The sequence below is a fragment of the Larus michahellis genome, chromosome 5 (assembly GCF_964199755.1).
Source record: "Larus michahellis chromosome 5, bLarMic1.1, whole genome shotgun sequence".
Lineage (NCBI taxonomy): Eukaryota > Metazoa > Chordata > Aves > Charadriiformes > Laridae > Larus > Larus michahellis.
In genome coordinates, this window is record NC_133900.1 from 70351852 (window position 1) to 70370761 (window position 18910).

Consider the following 18910-nt stretch of genomic DNA (forward strand, 5'->3'; position numbering starts at 1 on the left):
TGTGTGTGTTGTTATAGTTTGCAGCTGAATAAAGTATGATGTGGATCGAATTTGGTATTTATTAAGTGTTAATACAGATAAATGGTTGGAGCTCCAGAAATGATCATGGGCCAATATGTATTATTGAAAGATACTTTACAAGTATCTTTTTTATTTATTACAGTTCACCATAAATTGCACCATCATGCAGACACTTTGTTTGGAAAGGCGCTGGGGCTGGGTCTGTTTGGTGATTTCTAATTTTTTGTTTCCTGTCGGTACAGCTAGTTTACTCTGACTGTAGTGGTGGAAGAGCTTCCTTACTATTTTAGCAAATATCTTGAAAATCTTCAAAATATCTTCCACTTTCAGTCAGTCTGGCATGGTGTCTTTTCCATGATGTAATTTTTTTATTTTCCTGCATCGCTTTTTTACATAGGAATAAGGAGAATTTTAAGACTGAGGTAGACTCAAATTAATGACGTTCCCTGAATTTCTTCTCTTGTTGTGTTGTTCATCAGTCGCATCATTAGGATTTCCAAACTCCTGTCAGCCATCATGTAGAACTTGGATACTGGTTGCTGTTACTATGGCATTTATTTAAATAAACCAGATGATGCAGGTAAATGATCTGACTGCAGCTTTAGAGAATTGTTGATAATGCTGTAGTACAGCTAATAGGGAAGGAACAAAAGGATGAATTTCAGCTGTTACTCTTCAGTTACTAGCGTTTTCCTAGATGAGCACAGCTTCTGAGATCAATTAGCAGTGCCTGCATAGGCCAGGTAATAGTGCTGAACTGAGATGACCAAAATAAAGTTCTTGGCACAGGCTGAAGATCTAGAGGTCTGCCATTGTAAGCCTGTAGTGAATTTGGTACAGGACATAAACATGAGAATTTTTGTCAGCAGGAGAGCCATTTTCATGGTGGCATTTTCATAATCTGGAGGCACTGCTAAAATTTCTCTTCAGGCACCTTGGCTTGGCTCTGGGATGACTTTCGGGAGTGATCCCATAGCTCAATTTGTCTTGATGGCACCTTTTATCTATATTTTGACAACTCTTTTTCATTTAGGACTGAATGTGCAGCTTTATCTAGAAAGGACAGTGACAACTTGGGTTTTGTGTTGGGACATACAGATTCACTATTGACTGTCAACAGAAGGAGCATGCTGGCTGCCCTGTAGCAGTTAAAGTGACGAGAGAACAGCCAATGAAGATGCCAACATTTAAATGAAGAAATGAGATCTGATTAAGATGACTAAAAGCACGAACAAGTACGCTGTGTAGGATGGTATTACAGCACTGGCAGACACAGGATAGTTAGTCTCTAACCCTGCTCTGCACCCGATGCGTTCCTGCCGTCCATGATGCATTTGCAGTGAAACGCTGTCTTGTAGGCAGTCTGTAAGTGAATGGCACATTTTTTCACACTGATCATCTTCCTCTGAACACATTGTCAAATAACCTTTTTCAGATATCTATTGTCCCATCTGTTTTTCCTTTCTCTCTAGATTTTTCTAACGTGCTTATGTACTTAGTGCAGACATACTGTGTCTCTTACAGTGACTTTCAGAGGCACCTGATGTAAAGATTTATGCAATGGCCACTTACAAAAGCATCTTTTTCCAAGCTCTTTCTTTTTTCTTGCAAGATTTTTGTCAAACCTGGACCTGAGAGGAAGAATAGAATACAGAGTTGAACTTTTCACCTACTGTAAAATTTTAAGACAGCTTTATCTTTGAGCAGCAGGAAAGCACGATCCAATTCTTTTATCATCAGCAAGAATTGGAAGGACTGACTTTTTAGGAGAATGATCCTTGACTCTTTAGAGGAAAAATTGGCAAACTTCCCTAATGTGATCTGGCTGTATCTTAATGGAGGGAATACTGAGTAAACAGCTTGATCTTCCCTTTGCTCCCAATAACATCGCATTGATAGCTTCCAGTAAATGCAAAATATCCTCAGGAAAACAATGTGTTTTGGTTTGTCCTTGATAACAACTATTTCCAAGAGAGTTAAAACATGACCTATCATATTGTAGCTAAATTTCTCCACAAAAAAAACCCTGACGAGTTTTCATTCAAATTACATGATAGATGTTTTAGTGTAAATAGTCCTCAGTGAATCATAGGAGTGCAGTAAGCTTTCTGTGAGTCGTTCATTTCAAAATACAGTCAAATTCTGTAGGTTGTTAACAATTTCCCTACGTGCTTCTTATGTACTAAGAGTCTTGCTAGAAGTTGAAGGCTATTTAGGTGTACTCTTTGTATTGTTCTTCCTTCTCTTCCATTACATCGAATGCACGGTACATTAGGAATCAGTAGCGTTAAAGTTTAAATTTATTAAACTGTAATTTAACCTTTGTCAGTACTATAAGAAAACTTGCCCTGAAAGCTTTCAAATACTGTTGCTGTCTTTTTCTATATATAACTGTCTAAAAATAGGATTTATCCCCTTTCCCACTCTTAGCCTCCAACTCGGTCCCAGGCCTGTATCAACCCTATGAAGGGAGCCGTCCTGTCCTCCCCCTCCCCCTCCAAAAAAAGGATTTAATCTCTGTTGATAATGAATGAGCACAGTTGTTTCTCGGTATTACTTGACAACAGGTATTGTCTCCTTGTTCAATAGTCACCGTGTAAAATGTGAGCCTGGAATCCTGCAGGCAGGGCCAGCATCCACTGTTATGTCTTCAGGTGCTGGTTTCATTTGTGAAATTGTGGGAAAAGAAAACTTTGAAACAAAAGATGGAGAAGATAACACTATGAAGATGTTAATGCACTTTTGAAATATCTGTTGCCTTGCTTTATTTCACATTTGTGGCTTAAAAGTTTATTGTACTGAATGGAGCAGCTGATGAAGCAGTACAAGATGAAAAGAAATGGTTTGTGTTGCTAGGACAGAAGAGGGCTGGGGAAAAATGAATTAATGAACACCATATGATAAGCACTCCAGGTATAGAGCAGAGTATGCTAATAGGCTTCCCAAAAGTAGATTTTGTAGGAATACCCCCTTCAGAGCCAGTCGGGTGCCACTGCATTCAGAGCTGCGCTAAAAGCCCGCTGAGGCCTTCCATCAGCTGCAGTTTGGGTTTTGGATCATGTATTTTCTTGGGGAGGGGTCCAAAAGTAAGCATCAAACTGGGACATAGTGTTTTATTTATGGAGAGTAGCCAGGTTTTATTGTATTTTAGCCTTCAAGTAAAGTATGTCTTGAGAGCATGTGAAAGAAAATCTTTAAGTCTATCAGCAACATGATGCATCTCTCTTGGGGAGGAAGCACCACCACAAAATAGAGCAGTCCAACTTCACTAGAACACCAAGTACAATTATGTTCTATTTCTGAGCTTGTTTACAGTAATCTATAAACAGGTTCTGCAAATACTGTTCTTTCGGAAAGGAAAGAAAACCTTTTTGTGCCTCTCTAAATTGCATGGAGTGCTCTCCAACTCACATGACTTTGCAAAAAGTGTAACCTTTTCCATCTAGCTGAGGAGTCATGAGGAAGGTTCTTGAGCTGAGATTGGTAATATGAAAAGGAATGTGATACTGTGAAAGTGGCATACAGTACTCGCGGCATCAGTCTGCATTACTTAGCAACCTTCCGGAGGTAGCACTCATGGGAAGTGTAGTCACCTTTATGGCTTTTTATGATAATGTGTAAACTGTAAGTGTACGTGTTGGCTACATGGAGCCAACCGTGTCAGAGTCATCTCATAGGACACTAGTCACTCACGCACCATGCTCCAAGTCAAAAAGAACTGGATTTAAACAGATTACTCTCTTCAGCCCCTCATAGAATATCCTTTGAATTTCAGTGCACTCTTGCTCATCAGCTTCTTGCATACAGCCCTGCAAAATTTAAGTCTCAGCCCCATCACCCTCACTTATCCCATTCTCTGTATAATGCCTGTTCAAACCTAATGAAGCAAACCGCACCTGAAAGTAGACACACATATGATCGCTTTTCCTTTCATAGGTCTGAGGTGATATTACTCAGTCATTGAGCTTTCCGTTATCATGGTTGAAACAACATCTCTGTCTTGCCTTTGTAGGTGTGGTTTCACAGTCCCTCCTGAGCAGCACACCTGCGATGTGGCTAGCCCCCCTGGCTGCCAGCTTGGCTACCACTACCAGCCCTCTGCTTCTGCTCTGACTTGTTCTTCTTTCTCAAAAGATATCCACAAGTTCCCTAGTTAAATTAGATAGCTACTGCATGAGAGAGAAATGAGCTACACCAACATGTGCAGATGATGAAGCTGCTGAGAGGGGCACAGTTCATAGTTCTTTTATCAGCAGCAAAGTTTTGGATTATATGCATTTAGGCATGAAGTTGGGGAGCAAAGGTGAACTGTCTCTCCATGCACCCAGCAATCTTAAGAACTTAGGGAGCTGGTGGTAAGAATCTCACTTTGACTTTACCCATGGTGAGATCATTATGCACAGAAAAACAGAGCAAACTGAGAGGAGCTTGCAAAAGATGGTTGTCATCCAGGGACTGAAGGAACTATAAAATTTCGGCCTCTCTTTCTGAATTGAATCTTGTTTCGAAAATGGCTTTGTGGGAAGAATGAAAGTCAACAAATAGCAAAGGAAAAAAGCCAATAATGAAAGTACTCCAAAGAATTGTTGACTAGGAGTCAAGGGGTGAAAAATTGGAAAATGAGAATTGAAGTTAATGAATGGAAAAAGTGAGCAAGGTGTAAGAGGCTGTAGAGCAGCCTCCAAGCAAGATAGTAGAAGAAAAAAACCCTGCGAAGACACTGGAGATAAGACCTGAATATAAAAGGTCTTTCACCAAAATGGAAATTAACTTGAAAAATTTGTTACCCTTTTCTACCTTGAATTTCTACTAATGGCAAGGAATAAGGAAATTCTGTGACTTTTAAAACTTCTCTTTGTACTTCAGCGAATAACTAAAGCTTGTGGTTTTGTGATAGAAGTTTTTAGTTTGTTCTTTGGTTAAACTAGTGGGCAAGACTTCTCATGAAATCTCATCTGATTGTGTCTTGCCCTTCTTTTTCTGGCAGCTGTAGGCTTCCTGTTGGGAAGAGAAGGTGGTGGGGTCTCCATGGTCGGGATTACTTGGAACTCAGCTGGATGTGACCCCCAGCATCTCATTAAGTTTGAAGTTGGATCTAACTTGAAAGCTTGCCTTGCTTTATGTGAGGGCCTGCACCGTCAGAGGTTGCTTCCAAATTAAATTATTCTGTGATTCTGAAAGGAGAAATTGTGCTGTATCTTGATTTAAAAAAAAAAAAAAAAATCCCAGTGAAATCTATAAATTAAAATGCTTTGGGTCTAAAAATACCGAACTTTAAATCCATTGAGTGGAGAAAACTGTTCAAAAAAGTTAGTTGACCGCTAGTGTGGGTTTAGGGAGTGATAAGGACAGGAAGCATTGATCTCTATTTTATTACTCTACAGCTGGTTTGCTAGACATGTGCTGAAAACAACTGCTTTTTAGTACCTATCAAACCACTGAAATCAAAGATTTGATGCAGTCTTTTAAAAAAAGTAAATAAGTACTTTGCCCTATCATCTTTTTGTATGTGTTGTATATGTCTCAAAAATGATTTTCCTTTCTTCTTTTCTACTGCTTTGACAAAGTATTCCATGATTATAAATACCTTATGGGTTACAAAAAATATCTGTCCTGATGCAACTAGATGGTTTCTCCCAAGGTATGTAGCTGTGGATCCTATTTTTACTGTGGCAGCACTCTCTAGTAAAATAGGGAAGGAAAGGTATTAACAGCAAACAGTGTGTTAGACTTCTTGACATATTTTATTGAGCCTGCTATGGTCAGAAAAAAAGGCAAGTAAAAACACTTAAAAATAACTCAGATGTCCTCTTATACTTGAGTAGTCAGGCAAAACTCAATCAAAACATCTACTTGTTTCAAGAGCTTTATGAAAGATTCTGAAGGCTCTATTCCAGCTGGGGTGGTATGAGACGTTCTGAGGTTCAACTCAAGATCTCACTCTAATGTTTTTCAGTCTCCAAGAATTTATGGAGTCTATTGTGTAAGACCAGTTCCTGACAACACAGGTCTGTCTTATATTGAACAAAACCACCTACTCTCTTGAAATAGGTAAGCCTGTGCTTGAGCCCTTCATTGACCTGAAGCCTTACGAAGGGACTGGTAGGTATAAACCGATGGGTTTATACTGTAAGTATAAACACTGCGTAGCATCTAAAATCATAAATCATCCCACCTTTTTTCTTTTTCCTCCTAGTCCTGGCCAATTGATATGTTAACAGTTCCTCTTCCATGGCACAATTTGCTTTCCTACCTACTGTGTATTAAAGCAACAGGGAACCTTTTTTTAGTCTGCTCTTGTTTAGCAAAAGGCAGCTGTTGCATTCAGCTGTTACTGGACTTTTTTCATTAAAATAGTTTCTCTTTCTCAAATCCACTGACAGGCTAGAGATAGTGACATCTCACTGCATGCTCATATATAAACTTACAGGATGACTTCTGGTTGCATGGGGAAAAAATGCAACTGCAGTTTCTCTTTCTGTGAAGGTAATGAATTCTTCCTCCTTCCTCAGATGCAGCAAACTTGTGCATGCTTAAAACACTAATTGCCTTCTGTCATGATTTAGTGCCTGGTGTAGAAGCTGTAGCTGTTTGTATAGTAGACTAACATGCATTAGGAAGTTCTAGGTGTTGGTTAGTGTTTTGCTTGATTACCCAAGAGTCAGTTCACAAGAATACTCAACATTTCAATTCCCTGCTTTGTCTCTACAAAATAAACATTCTCGTCATAGCAGGAATAACATGGCATACTTAAAAACAAACAAACAAAAATCACAACAGTCCACTGTTAGTTTTAATGGTTATAGATACATGTTCTTCCTCTGTATCTAATTTAGACACTCTAAATGCAAAAATTTTTCCTAATATATTTCAGTGGTGTCTTCTGTTCGCCAGTCCCGTTTGGCCCAGAGTGAGTGATGAGAAGGTAATGTTCTGTGTTTGGCAAACTTTCACGGTTGCTTACACTGTGGTTCTATACTTAGTTTTGTGGGTTTAGGGAAACAATTTTAGGTCATCAGCAGTCATTTTTTTTCTCATTACAGAAATAATCTTTATCCACTAATTACATATTTATACTGAGAAACAAGTCAGTAAACACTTAAGAATAGAACTATGCTAGAAAAGAGAATTTATGTGGCAGGAAGAAATGCATGTATGCAACAGTCCTCCCCCACTGTTTTAGCAAGTTCAGATTAGCAGATACAATTACCTGTAGGTATGTGCAGGAGATATTGGTATCTAAGTCATCAAGCTGAGATAGGATGGGACCTCTGCAGGTCATCTAGTTCAGCCCCCCCTGGAGCAGGATGCTCAGGGCTGTATCCAGGCAGAGTTTGCATATCTACAAGGATGGAGACTCTGCAGCCTCTCCGGGCAACCTGTGACAGCATGTTGCCACCCTTACAATAAAAAAGACTTTTTCTTATGTTCAGAAAGAACCCCGCAACCTTTAAAAAACCTCCAAGCAACATTAACTTAATTCAGCAGCAACTTGGTCCTTGCTGCTTTTTGATACAAATTGAAGATTTGTAGATTCAGTTTACATCTTAATTAATTGTGGAAGTTCGCAAGAGATGTGGTTACTGTTCGCCCAGTGGCATGCTTCCTAACTGGAAGAATTCCAGCTGTGGTTAATAAACATTTGCCAGGATAGAGCCTACATTGTTTATGTTAATAATTTGAAATAATTATAATATATTTATTTACATTTCACAGATTTTTTTTTTTCCTTTCTTTCGTGTTTTTTTTAACTAATGTTTACTTGATCTTCATGTATTCAGCATCCTGGTCTGTTTTGTGAGGGACCCAGGGTCAGAGGACACGCAGGACCGCGTGGGTTCTTTGATTCTAGATACTTGCATAAAAGGCCTGGAATGGTACAGGTAGATGAAAAGAGCACAAATCTTGATCAGGCCAAGGAACAGTTCCAGGGAAGTATGTATTTTGCTTTTTTTTCCCATTCATCATGGCATCTTGTCTTTCTTTACTAATGAAAAGAGATTAATGTTTAACATACATTAAGGGTCACAGGAAACTGAGGTGGTGACTTGCTGCTTCTGCTAGAGCTATACTGCATCGATTGCCTAATCAGAAGTAATAAAATGATATTAACAGGCTGTGAATTTTTTTAGGTTAATAAGCAGGAACAAAGGAGTCAGTGTTTTTCATAAGTGTGGCACGGAAGCCAGCTGTTACTTATAAATGACATAATTCAAGCCTTAGCATGTGTGAAAATAAATAAATACTCCCTTTGGTTTTCATCAGCAGGCCCACTAGGTCTCCTCAAACATGAGGTTTATTACCTATTGCAAAGTCATTCCGTGCGATGTAGTGTCTTTCTCTAACTACTGTCTGTATGTAAAGTCCAGCCACTGCTGAACAGCAATTTTGTCAATTTCTGAGGCGTTTGATAACAAAAAACATGGAAGAAATGAAATTCAATAACCGTGCATCTGTGATGGATCCCAAATGCCTTGTCTGGGCATTAGCTGAGCTGTATCCCTTGCAGCGCCTGCACTGCTGGAAACTCTCTGTGTAGTTGTCAGTGTGGATGGTGCTGTGGGACCTTAACCCTGACTGAGATGGTGGTACTCTTTGCCTGGGTGAGGGCTGACCTTCCTGGCTTTGATGACATGAGCGTTTTCCAGAAAATACCTCGTTCCTTCGCTGTCACCTCTGCAGCCTCAGCAAAAGCAGAGATGGGATCGCAGGTCTCCGTGTATTCTGGGCAACTCAGAAGTAAAATTGCCTATGGCTGGTGAGTCCAGACCATCCCATAAGAGTAAAATGTGTTTATTAGAAAATGCTAAAGCAGTTGCAGTTTGAAATGTGGGTAGAATAAAGTTTTATATTTCACTGTCATCCTGATATGTTATCTGGCTAAAAATTGGTTCTTTGAAGGACTATTTGGTAAATAAAACTGAGGTGACCCTTGAGCTCACAGTGGAGCAAATGCATATCATTTGAGGTAATAAAGATTCATTATACCCTTACGTTCTTCTTGTATATGAATAAAAAGATAGACACAACACTGCCCGAACCCAGGGCTTTCCGGCTGGTTCATGACGTAGCGGGAACAGAATTCTGAAGTCATGACCTTGCTTTTCTTACCTCTGCCCCATTGTCTGTGCTGGTGATTAGCTGATGACTCATGCCTTGCGCTCAAGGGTGAGGTAATGCTTCCTGAGTCGTCTTATTTATTTATTTTGTAATCTGTTACTTATTGTCTTATATCCAGTAGGGCTCTGTGTGCGTGTGTATCTATCTATCCACCCGTATCTATCTATCTGTGTTTTCCTGTCTAAAAAGAATCCTATTGAGCATCCAGAATAGTGAAATTCAATTTTTACTGTTCAGCCTTTTTTCCCCCTCTAAGTCCTTTGCTGTTTCCTGTGTTGGTTTACGTATGTTATTGCATTAGGCATTAGATAACCATAGAAATGTCTGAAAAAGACAGAGGTCATGTCTCTGAAGCGTTCTTTAGGTTTAGGGTTGCCTTTTCTCATAGGGGAGATGGTTCTTCTGGGCTGCTGTTTGTCTCCTCCTCCCAGACTTCCTTCTGTACTGGCCGCAACCAAATACTTTTAAGTGAGTAAGCTCCAATTGATGCTTGACAGAGCAAATTTGTTTTGTCAGGAAACTGTCACGCTTAGCATGTATTTTTCTCAAAGTAATTTGGAGGAATTAAAAAGTTGGCAGAATTATCTGTTGTAATCATAGATGGTGGCCCCACATTTGTTGTTACGGCAGCAGCACCTTCATCTCCTAGCCCAGTCAAAGCAGGGAGATGTAGCCGAGCATTGGCCTTGCAGCAGTTTACCAGACAGCACATGCATGTTCCTACCTTGTAACCATATAAGAAACTGTGACCGTTTCCTGTTACTTAAAATATATCAGATGGCAGTTTGGGTTTTGTTTATAATTAAAACATCTGTGGGCCGTAGCAGACTGCTCTCTCATGCAGATGCCCTGCAAGTGATACTGTATGTGAAAGTAATACTATTTGAGAGTGTCAAGTAGGATAGTAGAATAAAAATAAACATCTAAAATAACTAATATGTTTCTTTAAAAAAACAAAGCTACTTACAGTTAAAAAAAAACCACCCTCGAACACCAAACTGCCATAGCAATGTAATATGCTATTATGAAGGTGAAAGCAAATTTGCAAGAGACTCATTAATCTACATGACATGAATGCTTGAGTAAGAGAAGGGAGTGGAAAAATAACGGAGATTAAATAACTTTGCCAATTAATTAGTCTGTGGCTTCTCTTATGCTTTCTGAAGTATTTTTATCTTTCATTTTGAGTTTGAATTTGTCCCATTATACTGGGTCCTTCAGGTGCAAAAGTTTTACTGAAAACACGTAGCATTACAAGAGACAAAGTTCTTCTGACAAAGTGTTGATGATGGTGAACTCCTGGCAGGTAGATAAATGAGCAATTCATCTAGTCAGTGTTTAACTTTTATAGTGTGTCTGTTGGAAAAATATAAGATCACTTCAACTCGTCTTCCAGAAAAGAAAACCAAGCCAGCAATTCCAGAAAAATAACAGCAGGGAGCACCTCTTAGCATTGCAAATTGTTTGTCATAAGGCACTAGATGCTAATGCTGTGTATTTTTTTTTCTTCTGTCCTGTAGGTGCCTGAGATTATAAGCTCTATTCGACAAGCTGGAAAAATTGCTCGTCAAGAAGAGTTTCAGAATAATCTCTCAGATGTTGAAGACCCTTTTGCCAAAAAGTTTGAGGTGCTGTTCTGTGGACGGGTGACAGTAGCACATAAAAACGCACCTCCAGCACTGATAGATGAATGCATTGAGAAATTTAATCGTGCAAGTTGCACAAAAAAGTCGAATTTCAACTCATCATCCCAACAACATGAAACTGCCAATAACTTTGGAGGCTTCTCTTTCAGCAACAAGTTTCGATCTGTCTTCCAGCCCTTGGTCAGTGAAGAGGAAGAGAAAAGGCCAATTAGGAAATCTTTTTCTCAGCCCGGGCTTCGTTCCTTTGCTTTTAAGAAGGATTTGCAAGAGGAAAGCCATAGGAGTAACAGCTTTGTCAGGTCCTTTGAAGAAGATGCAATTTCACTGAACCTAAAAAGTCAACTTATCTATGGACACAGTGTTGTGCAGCCGACAGACATTGCAGAAAACCGGACGATGTTGTTTACGGTAAAGCAAGATTTGCAGCTCTTGGTGGCATTTTCACATCTTGGAGTTTGGACTGGCAAACACCAAAGCAGATGTTCTGAAAGATGGCAGTTACTTCTTTAATAACTTAATTGCAATTACCAGATTGCACCTATTTCTCTAGAAAGCATTACCAGTCAGTGTAAATTGTTTTATGTAGTCAAAATAAGTTTATATGAAATAGTTTAAAACAGCACTACCTGAAACACTGGGCTTCTAAAGACAGCTTTTAGAAAGCTACAGCAAGTTAGTAGGGAGTTACACAATACAATTACACTAGCTAGTAATAGCAGAAATAAATTTCCAGGTGAATGAGTTACCTGTAACTAGAGCAGAAGGACTGAACCATGAGTGGGAGTCAAGAGAAGTGCTGCTTTAAGGATTGCCAAAGCGTTATGTCTGTGAAAAGTAACACACAGAAAGAGGTGTAGTTAGGTGTACCTGATTTAAAACTTCTGTTTAGTCGTGGCAGGCTGGCATCAGAGAGAGAAGTGGAAGAAGGTGGAGAGAAATTTTGTGCTCCAGTAAAAAAATTTCCATGTTTACCTTCTTCCTCTGAGCACATATTTCACACAGAAAATATAGATGCCCTTTATAACAATGCCTAACTTTTAAACAAAACCTGACTCCGTTGTTAATTCATGGCACATATTTTAGAGATAGGGAGATTACAGATGGGCTGCTTATGTCCAGATTCTCTTATTCCAGTGAGTACATTTTTAATTTATATTAAATAGAAGCAACAGTTCTCAAAGACACATGCAGCTTCAGCCTGAATATAACGTCAGTCACCTGCTGACGAGCTCATTTCCAAATTGTGGGGCACTGCTGATCTGGCTTTCCATCTTGGGTTGCTTTTTGCCTGGGAAAATATTGTTTAGTATGCACAGCTGTATTCTTTTGCCATTCAGCCGGTCTAAATTCAGCTGAATATAAGGAAGTGAAGTAACTGTGGTTTGTGCCTCCGGTATCCACAAGCTCGTGGCAGAGCTGAGTTTGTTGGTTAGCCATCCCCCGTGTTCAGCAGGTAGGAGTAATGGTGTGCGTGCAGCGTGCACAGGTCTTCGCCTTTGCTCATCAATTTGTGTTTGGCTACCTATGAAACACTTAAAAGTAACTTTATATCCAGGGGAAAAAAATTGTATTTTCCCAGCTGAAGTCCTTACTTGGATTTTTCCCAGGACTGCAGCAGAGGTGTCAAAAATGTTCAGGTGAATTATCTACTGACTCTCCTCGCCTGGCTCAGACAGTCAGGATTTTGGTGTCTCTTCCTGAAGAACTGCTTTCCTAGCCAATTTCTTAGGACTTTGATTTTTTTTTTTTTTTTTTTTTATTTTTAGTCTTTTCTCCTGGATGTATTTTGTTGGGAGGAGAGGGCTGTATTGTTTGGGGTTTTTTCCTTGGTTCAGTTGTCTTCAGATGATCCCCTGCTGCCCTGGGACCAAGTGTGAAAGGAGTATGTGGGGCTGAGCTAAGAAGGAGTCTCTTGCTGCAGGGAGGGGAAGGCAGCAGTGAGCAGGAGGAGGCTGCTGAGTAGGTGTTGGAAGGAATAACCCCATGAACATGTGCGAGGTCAGTCCTGGGGACAATACCAGGAAACCAGCAGGGAGTTGGGGAAAATCGTTGTGACTGGTTGAAGTGACAGACGAGGTGGAATGTGAATGCACAGGACCATTTTTAGACACACAGAGGTGGCACATCCCACTTGGTCCATTCACACACAGGATTCCCCCCTTCCCCCCTGCAGAAATTCCAGGTATATTGGTGCTGCTGATGTTTTTACATGCATCTTTTGGGATTTGGTAGTGGTTAAAGCTTCAGCAGGTTTGTCTAAGTCATGCTTATGAATGGATCCAGATTCCACCCGTCTTCCCTAAAATCTGATGAGAAACATGTCCTTAGTAGACTTTCTGATGTGCTAGAAACTGAGGAATTTAAATTTTAGCTGTTAAAATGTTGCAAAAACATTGCCAGAAGCTGAAAAATTGAAAACAATAGTTTCACCTTAAAAATGCTTTGCCCGTCAAAAGTTAGCATCAGGATACAGGCATGCCTGTACAAATGACCTAGAGATTAAATTAAGTTAGAAAATATAGTCCAGTAAGATGATTTTTAGAGTTTAAGTCTTTAAATTAAATGTTATGTGTGTCTTAAATAAATAAATAAGTTTCTAAAAGTTAATTAGGTGGAATACAGGAAGAGGCACACACTTTGATTTAAATTTTAGGATAATTTAATTAAGTAGCTTTTGGGAATGTGGTATGTGCCAAGGCTGCAGAAAATAAGGAAAAGGGAGTGTGAGTATATTTTCTCAGTGCAAAGTATGTTACTTGTGGTATAATATTACTCTCCTCTAATTAAACACTATTCTCAGTCTCTTGTCTCAAATGTGAAACTAAATCTCAGTTCAGTAATGTGCAGAGTTCTGAAAGCCAAAACAATGGTGTTTCAGTATTCTCTCTTTCTCTGGTAATAAAACACTAATTGGCCTAAAGATATAGGTAGAAAAAAATTTGAGATGTATGTCCAGGAAACATTTCTGTAACAAGGCAAAAGAAAGTGTAATATTACTTGTTATCATCTTGCTATTTATTTTGCTCTTTTTAGATTGGCCAGTCTGAAGTTTACCTTATCAGTCCTGACACAAAAAAAGTAGCAATTGAAAAAAGCTTTAAAGAAATATCCTTTTGTTCTCAGGTAAGGCTGCAATGTATTCTTCCTCTCTTTTTTTGTTTAAATATTGTTCACTTGTGAATGCTCATGTACTCCTCTCTCCTAGCATTTCAAATGGATTCTCACCCCAGCAGTTTCAGTAATTGCTATTGACAAGTTGCTAGTTAATCAGTAATTTTGCAAAGCCTTCATTCTTTTCTCATGCTTTGCACTGTAATTTCTGAGATAAAGACTCACTTCTGTGTGCAGTGGATGAATAATACGGGCTAGGAGGAACACCTTGGTCAGGCTTGCTGGGTCGGCCGCCCAGCTCTGGTTTGAGATTTCAGCAGGCATGATTCACAGTTGTGCAAATCTGTGATTCTCTGAGCCGTATTTTTCAAGAAGTGATAATGAAAGGAGAGGTACTCTGCCATGCAGAGGTTGCGTGTGCGATGCACCGAGGGCAAGCATGCTTCAAAGCCTCCTCATTCACTATTAATCCCTGTTCCTTATGCCACAGAGTTTGCTTCCCTGTCATTCTGCCTCTCATTTTCGTGGCTCTGACTTTGATTGTGCGTGGATTATGTGAAGGTGCAATTTACCTAATGACTGATTTTGAGTGGTGATGTCTTGAAAGAGATGCAACTTATGCATGTGAAGATGCGGTAATGGCGTTGTGCAGGTTCCTGGGCGTGTGATTCACACTCAGCTACTGCAGTGGCTCAGCGGTGGGAGGGCAGAACAGTCACTGTCACGCCAAGGACATGGGATATCTTGGGCAATTCCAGCACTCCTGTATGAGCAGCTGCACTAACTGCTGGCAGGCCCTGCGTACAGGAGCGCAGGACTCCCCTTTGGGAGTTGCTCAAATATCCATCTGCAGACTGAAACCAGGCTCTTCATGAAAACATTTCATAGACCAATTGCTTTTGATAACTAACCACTGTCATGATGCAGGGATTTGGCTTTCCCCAGCCGTTTTCTGTTCTGCAGGGCATTATTTGTATTTAGTTTCTCTGTGTACCAGATTTGATTCTGTTTAAATGAATGGGGAAATTGAATGTAATTCATTAAACTAGGGTAGAGTCCTTAGGGAACACTTAATTCCTTTAAAACCTGTTCTAGATCATTTTAGTTTAAGCCTCTGAGAAATTAAACTGAACTGTAACTACATAAATAAACTTACATTTATTGAGGAGTGGACGTTCCTGCTAGTTTAACTAAAAATTCGCCTTGAATTAAAACAGTGCAATGCTTGTTTGTATGGTGGGGCTTGGGTAGGAATAAGACCTAGTATACCAGGATGTGAATTTTGCCACTCTTTCTTGCACTAGGGACTGTTTTGCACTTGACTGACTTGTATAGTGAAGCTCTACTCAGTGCATCATAGGCTCTGGTCTTAATGATATTGGGCAAAACTTTTTTTTCAGTAGGTTTATTTACACATTTTCAAATATAGGGAATATGATTTGCTGTTATTTGCTTCTAGTTTCTTGGGGATTATTTTTTTCATAAATGACTGTTAATTTGATGAGGATAGCTTATTCATAAATATAAATATAATTTTCAAAATATAATTTTCATAAATGACTTTGTAATTTGATGAGGATAACTTTCATCACTAAACATACAGGTACCTATTCTGAAAATTTCAGAGTAAACATAAGTAGTTTGCATGCTGTCAGATCAAGAGCTTTGAAGAGAACTCCTGGATCACAGAAAAATCTTTATCCTCATGTTCCCTTAGGCTGTCTCCTTAGGCAGGAGCTAGTTGGGTAGACTTTGTGACTTGCCCTGCAGGTCAGCAGACAGTTGTGCTCCTCAGAGCAGTAGAAGTGAGATTCTCATTGAATTCTCCCCTCCTGTCTGAAGAATGTGTTGCTGGGAAAATGTTATGTCAGTTGGGCAAATATTGGTATTGGGATACAGAGGGATTTTCCCCAAAGTATGTACAATTCAGAAGACATGACAGAACGATCTTATGGACTCATCTTGATCATACAAGAATTTTAATAATCTCTTGAAAGTACTCGAGTTAAATTATTAGGGAGATCGGGATTGGTACTTAATTTCCCAAATGCCCAATCTGTGATGGCAGAAAGAAGTATGTGGTCCTGCGGCAGTATTGGAATTAGCTAACCTGAAACAGCTAAGAGCATTTGTCAGCTCCTGGTACCTTGCAGTTTTGTGGGTAGGGCTCGCTCCACCATGGCAACTGGGCTTTCAGAAACATGGGCTGGGGGATTAGAGAGGGAGCTCAGCGCATTCTGTACACGTCTCTGATGGGGATGATGGAGGGAGAGAGTCTGTGGGTTGCATCAGCCTGTTCTTGGTGCCTCCTAAAATGCTTAGCCTGGATATCCAATGGAGCTAGATTTGGACAAGCTGCAGGCTTAACATCATTTGAATGTCCTGATCTTTTTGTTCTCGTGGCATATTAGTGCCTGATGTTCAGCTGGCATACTCTGAAGTTTTATTTCAAATGATAAGACAACATTTGTTGGATTGCTTAAGGATATTTGATGCTATAACATCTTCTTTTTTTGGGACACCAGGCCATTCTGGTTTATAGAAGTATTCGCTTTTTATGCTTTTAAAATGCTTTTTTAATGTTTTCTTCATGATAAAAAAGAGAATATTCAGAGATTCTTGCTGTGTTAACAAGGAAAAGAAAAAAAAAAAAAAAACAAAAAACAAAACCCCAACCCCAAAAAAGTCCTGCTTGACATCTTCAGATTGTTCAAATTTCATTTAAAATTTCTGATTTACTGTGATTCATCATTATGACTTTTGAGACAACAGTTTATTGCCTCTCTTTACCCGACTTTAATATTGTTGTGCCATGACAGCTAGAAGGTAGTAAAATGGTGCTGAGTGTAATTGAATTTTTATGAACAGGCTCTACCACTGTGCATGTAATTCATCATCGTACCTTTATGGTTGTTTGGTTTTTTTTACCAGGAATGGTGCACCGAGGAGACGTGCACTGGGATCACCTAACTCTACTCATCTGAAAGTCTTTTCATAAAAGAAAAAAATGCACAGCAATTAAAAAACCCTCTTAGCATTTTACCAGGATGTACTGTTTATTTGCTGCTGCAAGTAGATTGTGCCTGAATTTGCATGCCTTTTAGGAGAAATAAATGCTTCCATGAATGATCTTTAAGTAATATATTTAACCATTTTCATTTTTTAACTAGCCAAGCTTTTTCTTAGATGAAAAAAAAATTGTTTATCCATTTTTCGTTATTGCTTTGATTTGCTCTTACAAATGTAAAGCAAAAGAGATAAACAGAGCGCTTTTTTCCTCTGCTGTTTCCAATATTGAGTAAAATATATCTTGAATAGTGTTTCTTCATCCCTGTAAGTGTTTTACAATGGATCGATTATAATTCAGTAATTAAAAAAAAAAAGCAAACCCAAAAAAAACCCAAAACCCCAACAAGCAACCTATGACTTAAGTGAAATTTAGAAGATTCATGAAGTAATAAGTTCTATAACAGAATAGATTTTTAATGGCTAGACGACTTTAATGTAGCAGAATGGAGATATGTGACCTATCTGTAATGCTGTTGGGCCTTTTATGCTTCTGTTACTGGGAAAAATACAGGTAGAAAACTTTGAAAGTAAATATAACCGCTTCATTACTGTTGTTTTTGTGCTAGGGAATTAGACATGTGGATCACTTTGGATTCATCTGCAGAGAGTCTTCAGAAAATGGAGGCTTCCATTTTGTTTGCTACGTGTTTCAGTGTACAGATGAAGCACTGGTAAGTGAAATATAAGAAGAGCCTAATAGAATATTAGGCCCTAAAAGTTTTCTATTGTTCCATGCTTTGTATTTTGCTGAATGTCTTCAAATCCTGCTCCACTCAGAAATACAATTATTTCAAAAATATAACTAGCATAGCAGTCTGCAAAGGAACTTTTAATTTGTTTTGAAAGCAGAAGTTTAAATCCCCTTTAAAATCCAATAAAGCTTCCTTTCATTGCACAAACTAAATTATCGACCACATGCCTCTCTTTTGGAAGAGGGTTTTTTCATAGTGTACCTGTTAAGAAAATCAGGACTACACACTAGCCGTGCATCACAACTGCAGTAAGCTTTTGTATCACAGACAAGAAGAAGGTTCTAGGTAGAGGCAGTATCTTTTATTAGACCACAGCAATAAAATTGGGTGGTGTGGAAGAGAGATATGACTTCACGATGAGTTTTGTCTTGCTTGTGTGTTTGTGTGCATAAACAGCATGGGAACAGCTTTTCTTCTTAATCATAAGCACATTCCCAAACAAGCAGTAGTATCGTTCTAAAAGACTGTTGTGTTTGCGTTAAGGAAAACAGAAGCTCAGCGGGAGGAGTGAAATTCTGTCCTTTTGTACTCTCTTCTTTTCAGGTTGATGAAATCATGATGACATTGAAACAGGCTTTCACCGTTGCCGCTGTGCAACAAACTTCCAAGGCACAGCCCCAGCTCTGTGAAGGATGCCCTATGCAAAGCTTGCATAAACTGTGTGAAAAGATAGAAGGTGAGGTTTAAAGAACTTTCTGGTTGAATATTACTTTCTAACAATTTTATTGGGGGACAATCTTACGTGTGAAACTCTAAAGGGAACTAACAAAAAGAACTTGGGACTTGGGATGGAGGGTTGAAAGGCAGTCTTTTTATTTCGAGGACTGCAATGTAAAGTTATTTGTAAGGTAATAAGAATTTTCTATCAAAAGTTAAGCTCCTTTCTTGTATTTCAGTTAAATTTTTGAAAACTAATTAAGAGTCTAAATATTGCTGAATTATCGCTAGCTTGGATCTATTAGCCACATATATGCAGAGGATTATAGATAAGGAACTTCTCAAGAATATGCTGCGATAGCTATGACCTGCTGTCCTATTGAATCCACTTAGATACCACTAAACATGAACTAAACAGTGAGCTTTTCATATGCATGTTTGTGGCATTGATCTAAGGTCTTTCATGAAAGTGCAGCAGTTAGAATTGTAGTTGTTGCCCAGAAAACAAGTTCACAACAAAAAAAACCCTTTTTG

The 18910-nt window shown here is 39.0% G+C and overlaps 1 protein-coding gene across 10 annotated transcripts in view; it reads left to right on the forward strand.

Moving 5' to 3' along the window:
- The window catches only part of TBC1D1 (TBC1 domain family member 1), a 112737-nt gene that overhangs the window by 41456 nt on the left and 52371 nt on the right, over positions 1 to 18910 (forward strand). For all 10 annotated transcript variants that reach the window (XM_074587790.1, XM_074587796.1, XM_074587797.1 and 7 more), the window contains 4 exons: positions 10662 to 11195; positions 13821 to 13910; positions 17534 to 17638; positions 18263 to 18395. In XM_074587790.1, coding sequence (XP_074443891.1) covers positions 10662 to 11195; positions 13821 to 13910; positions 17534 to 17638; positions 18263 to 18395 — 862 coding nt within the window. The remainder of the gene's footprint in view (positions 1 to 10661; positions 11196 to 13820; positions 13911 to 17533; positions 17639 to 18262; positions 18396 to 18910) is intronic.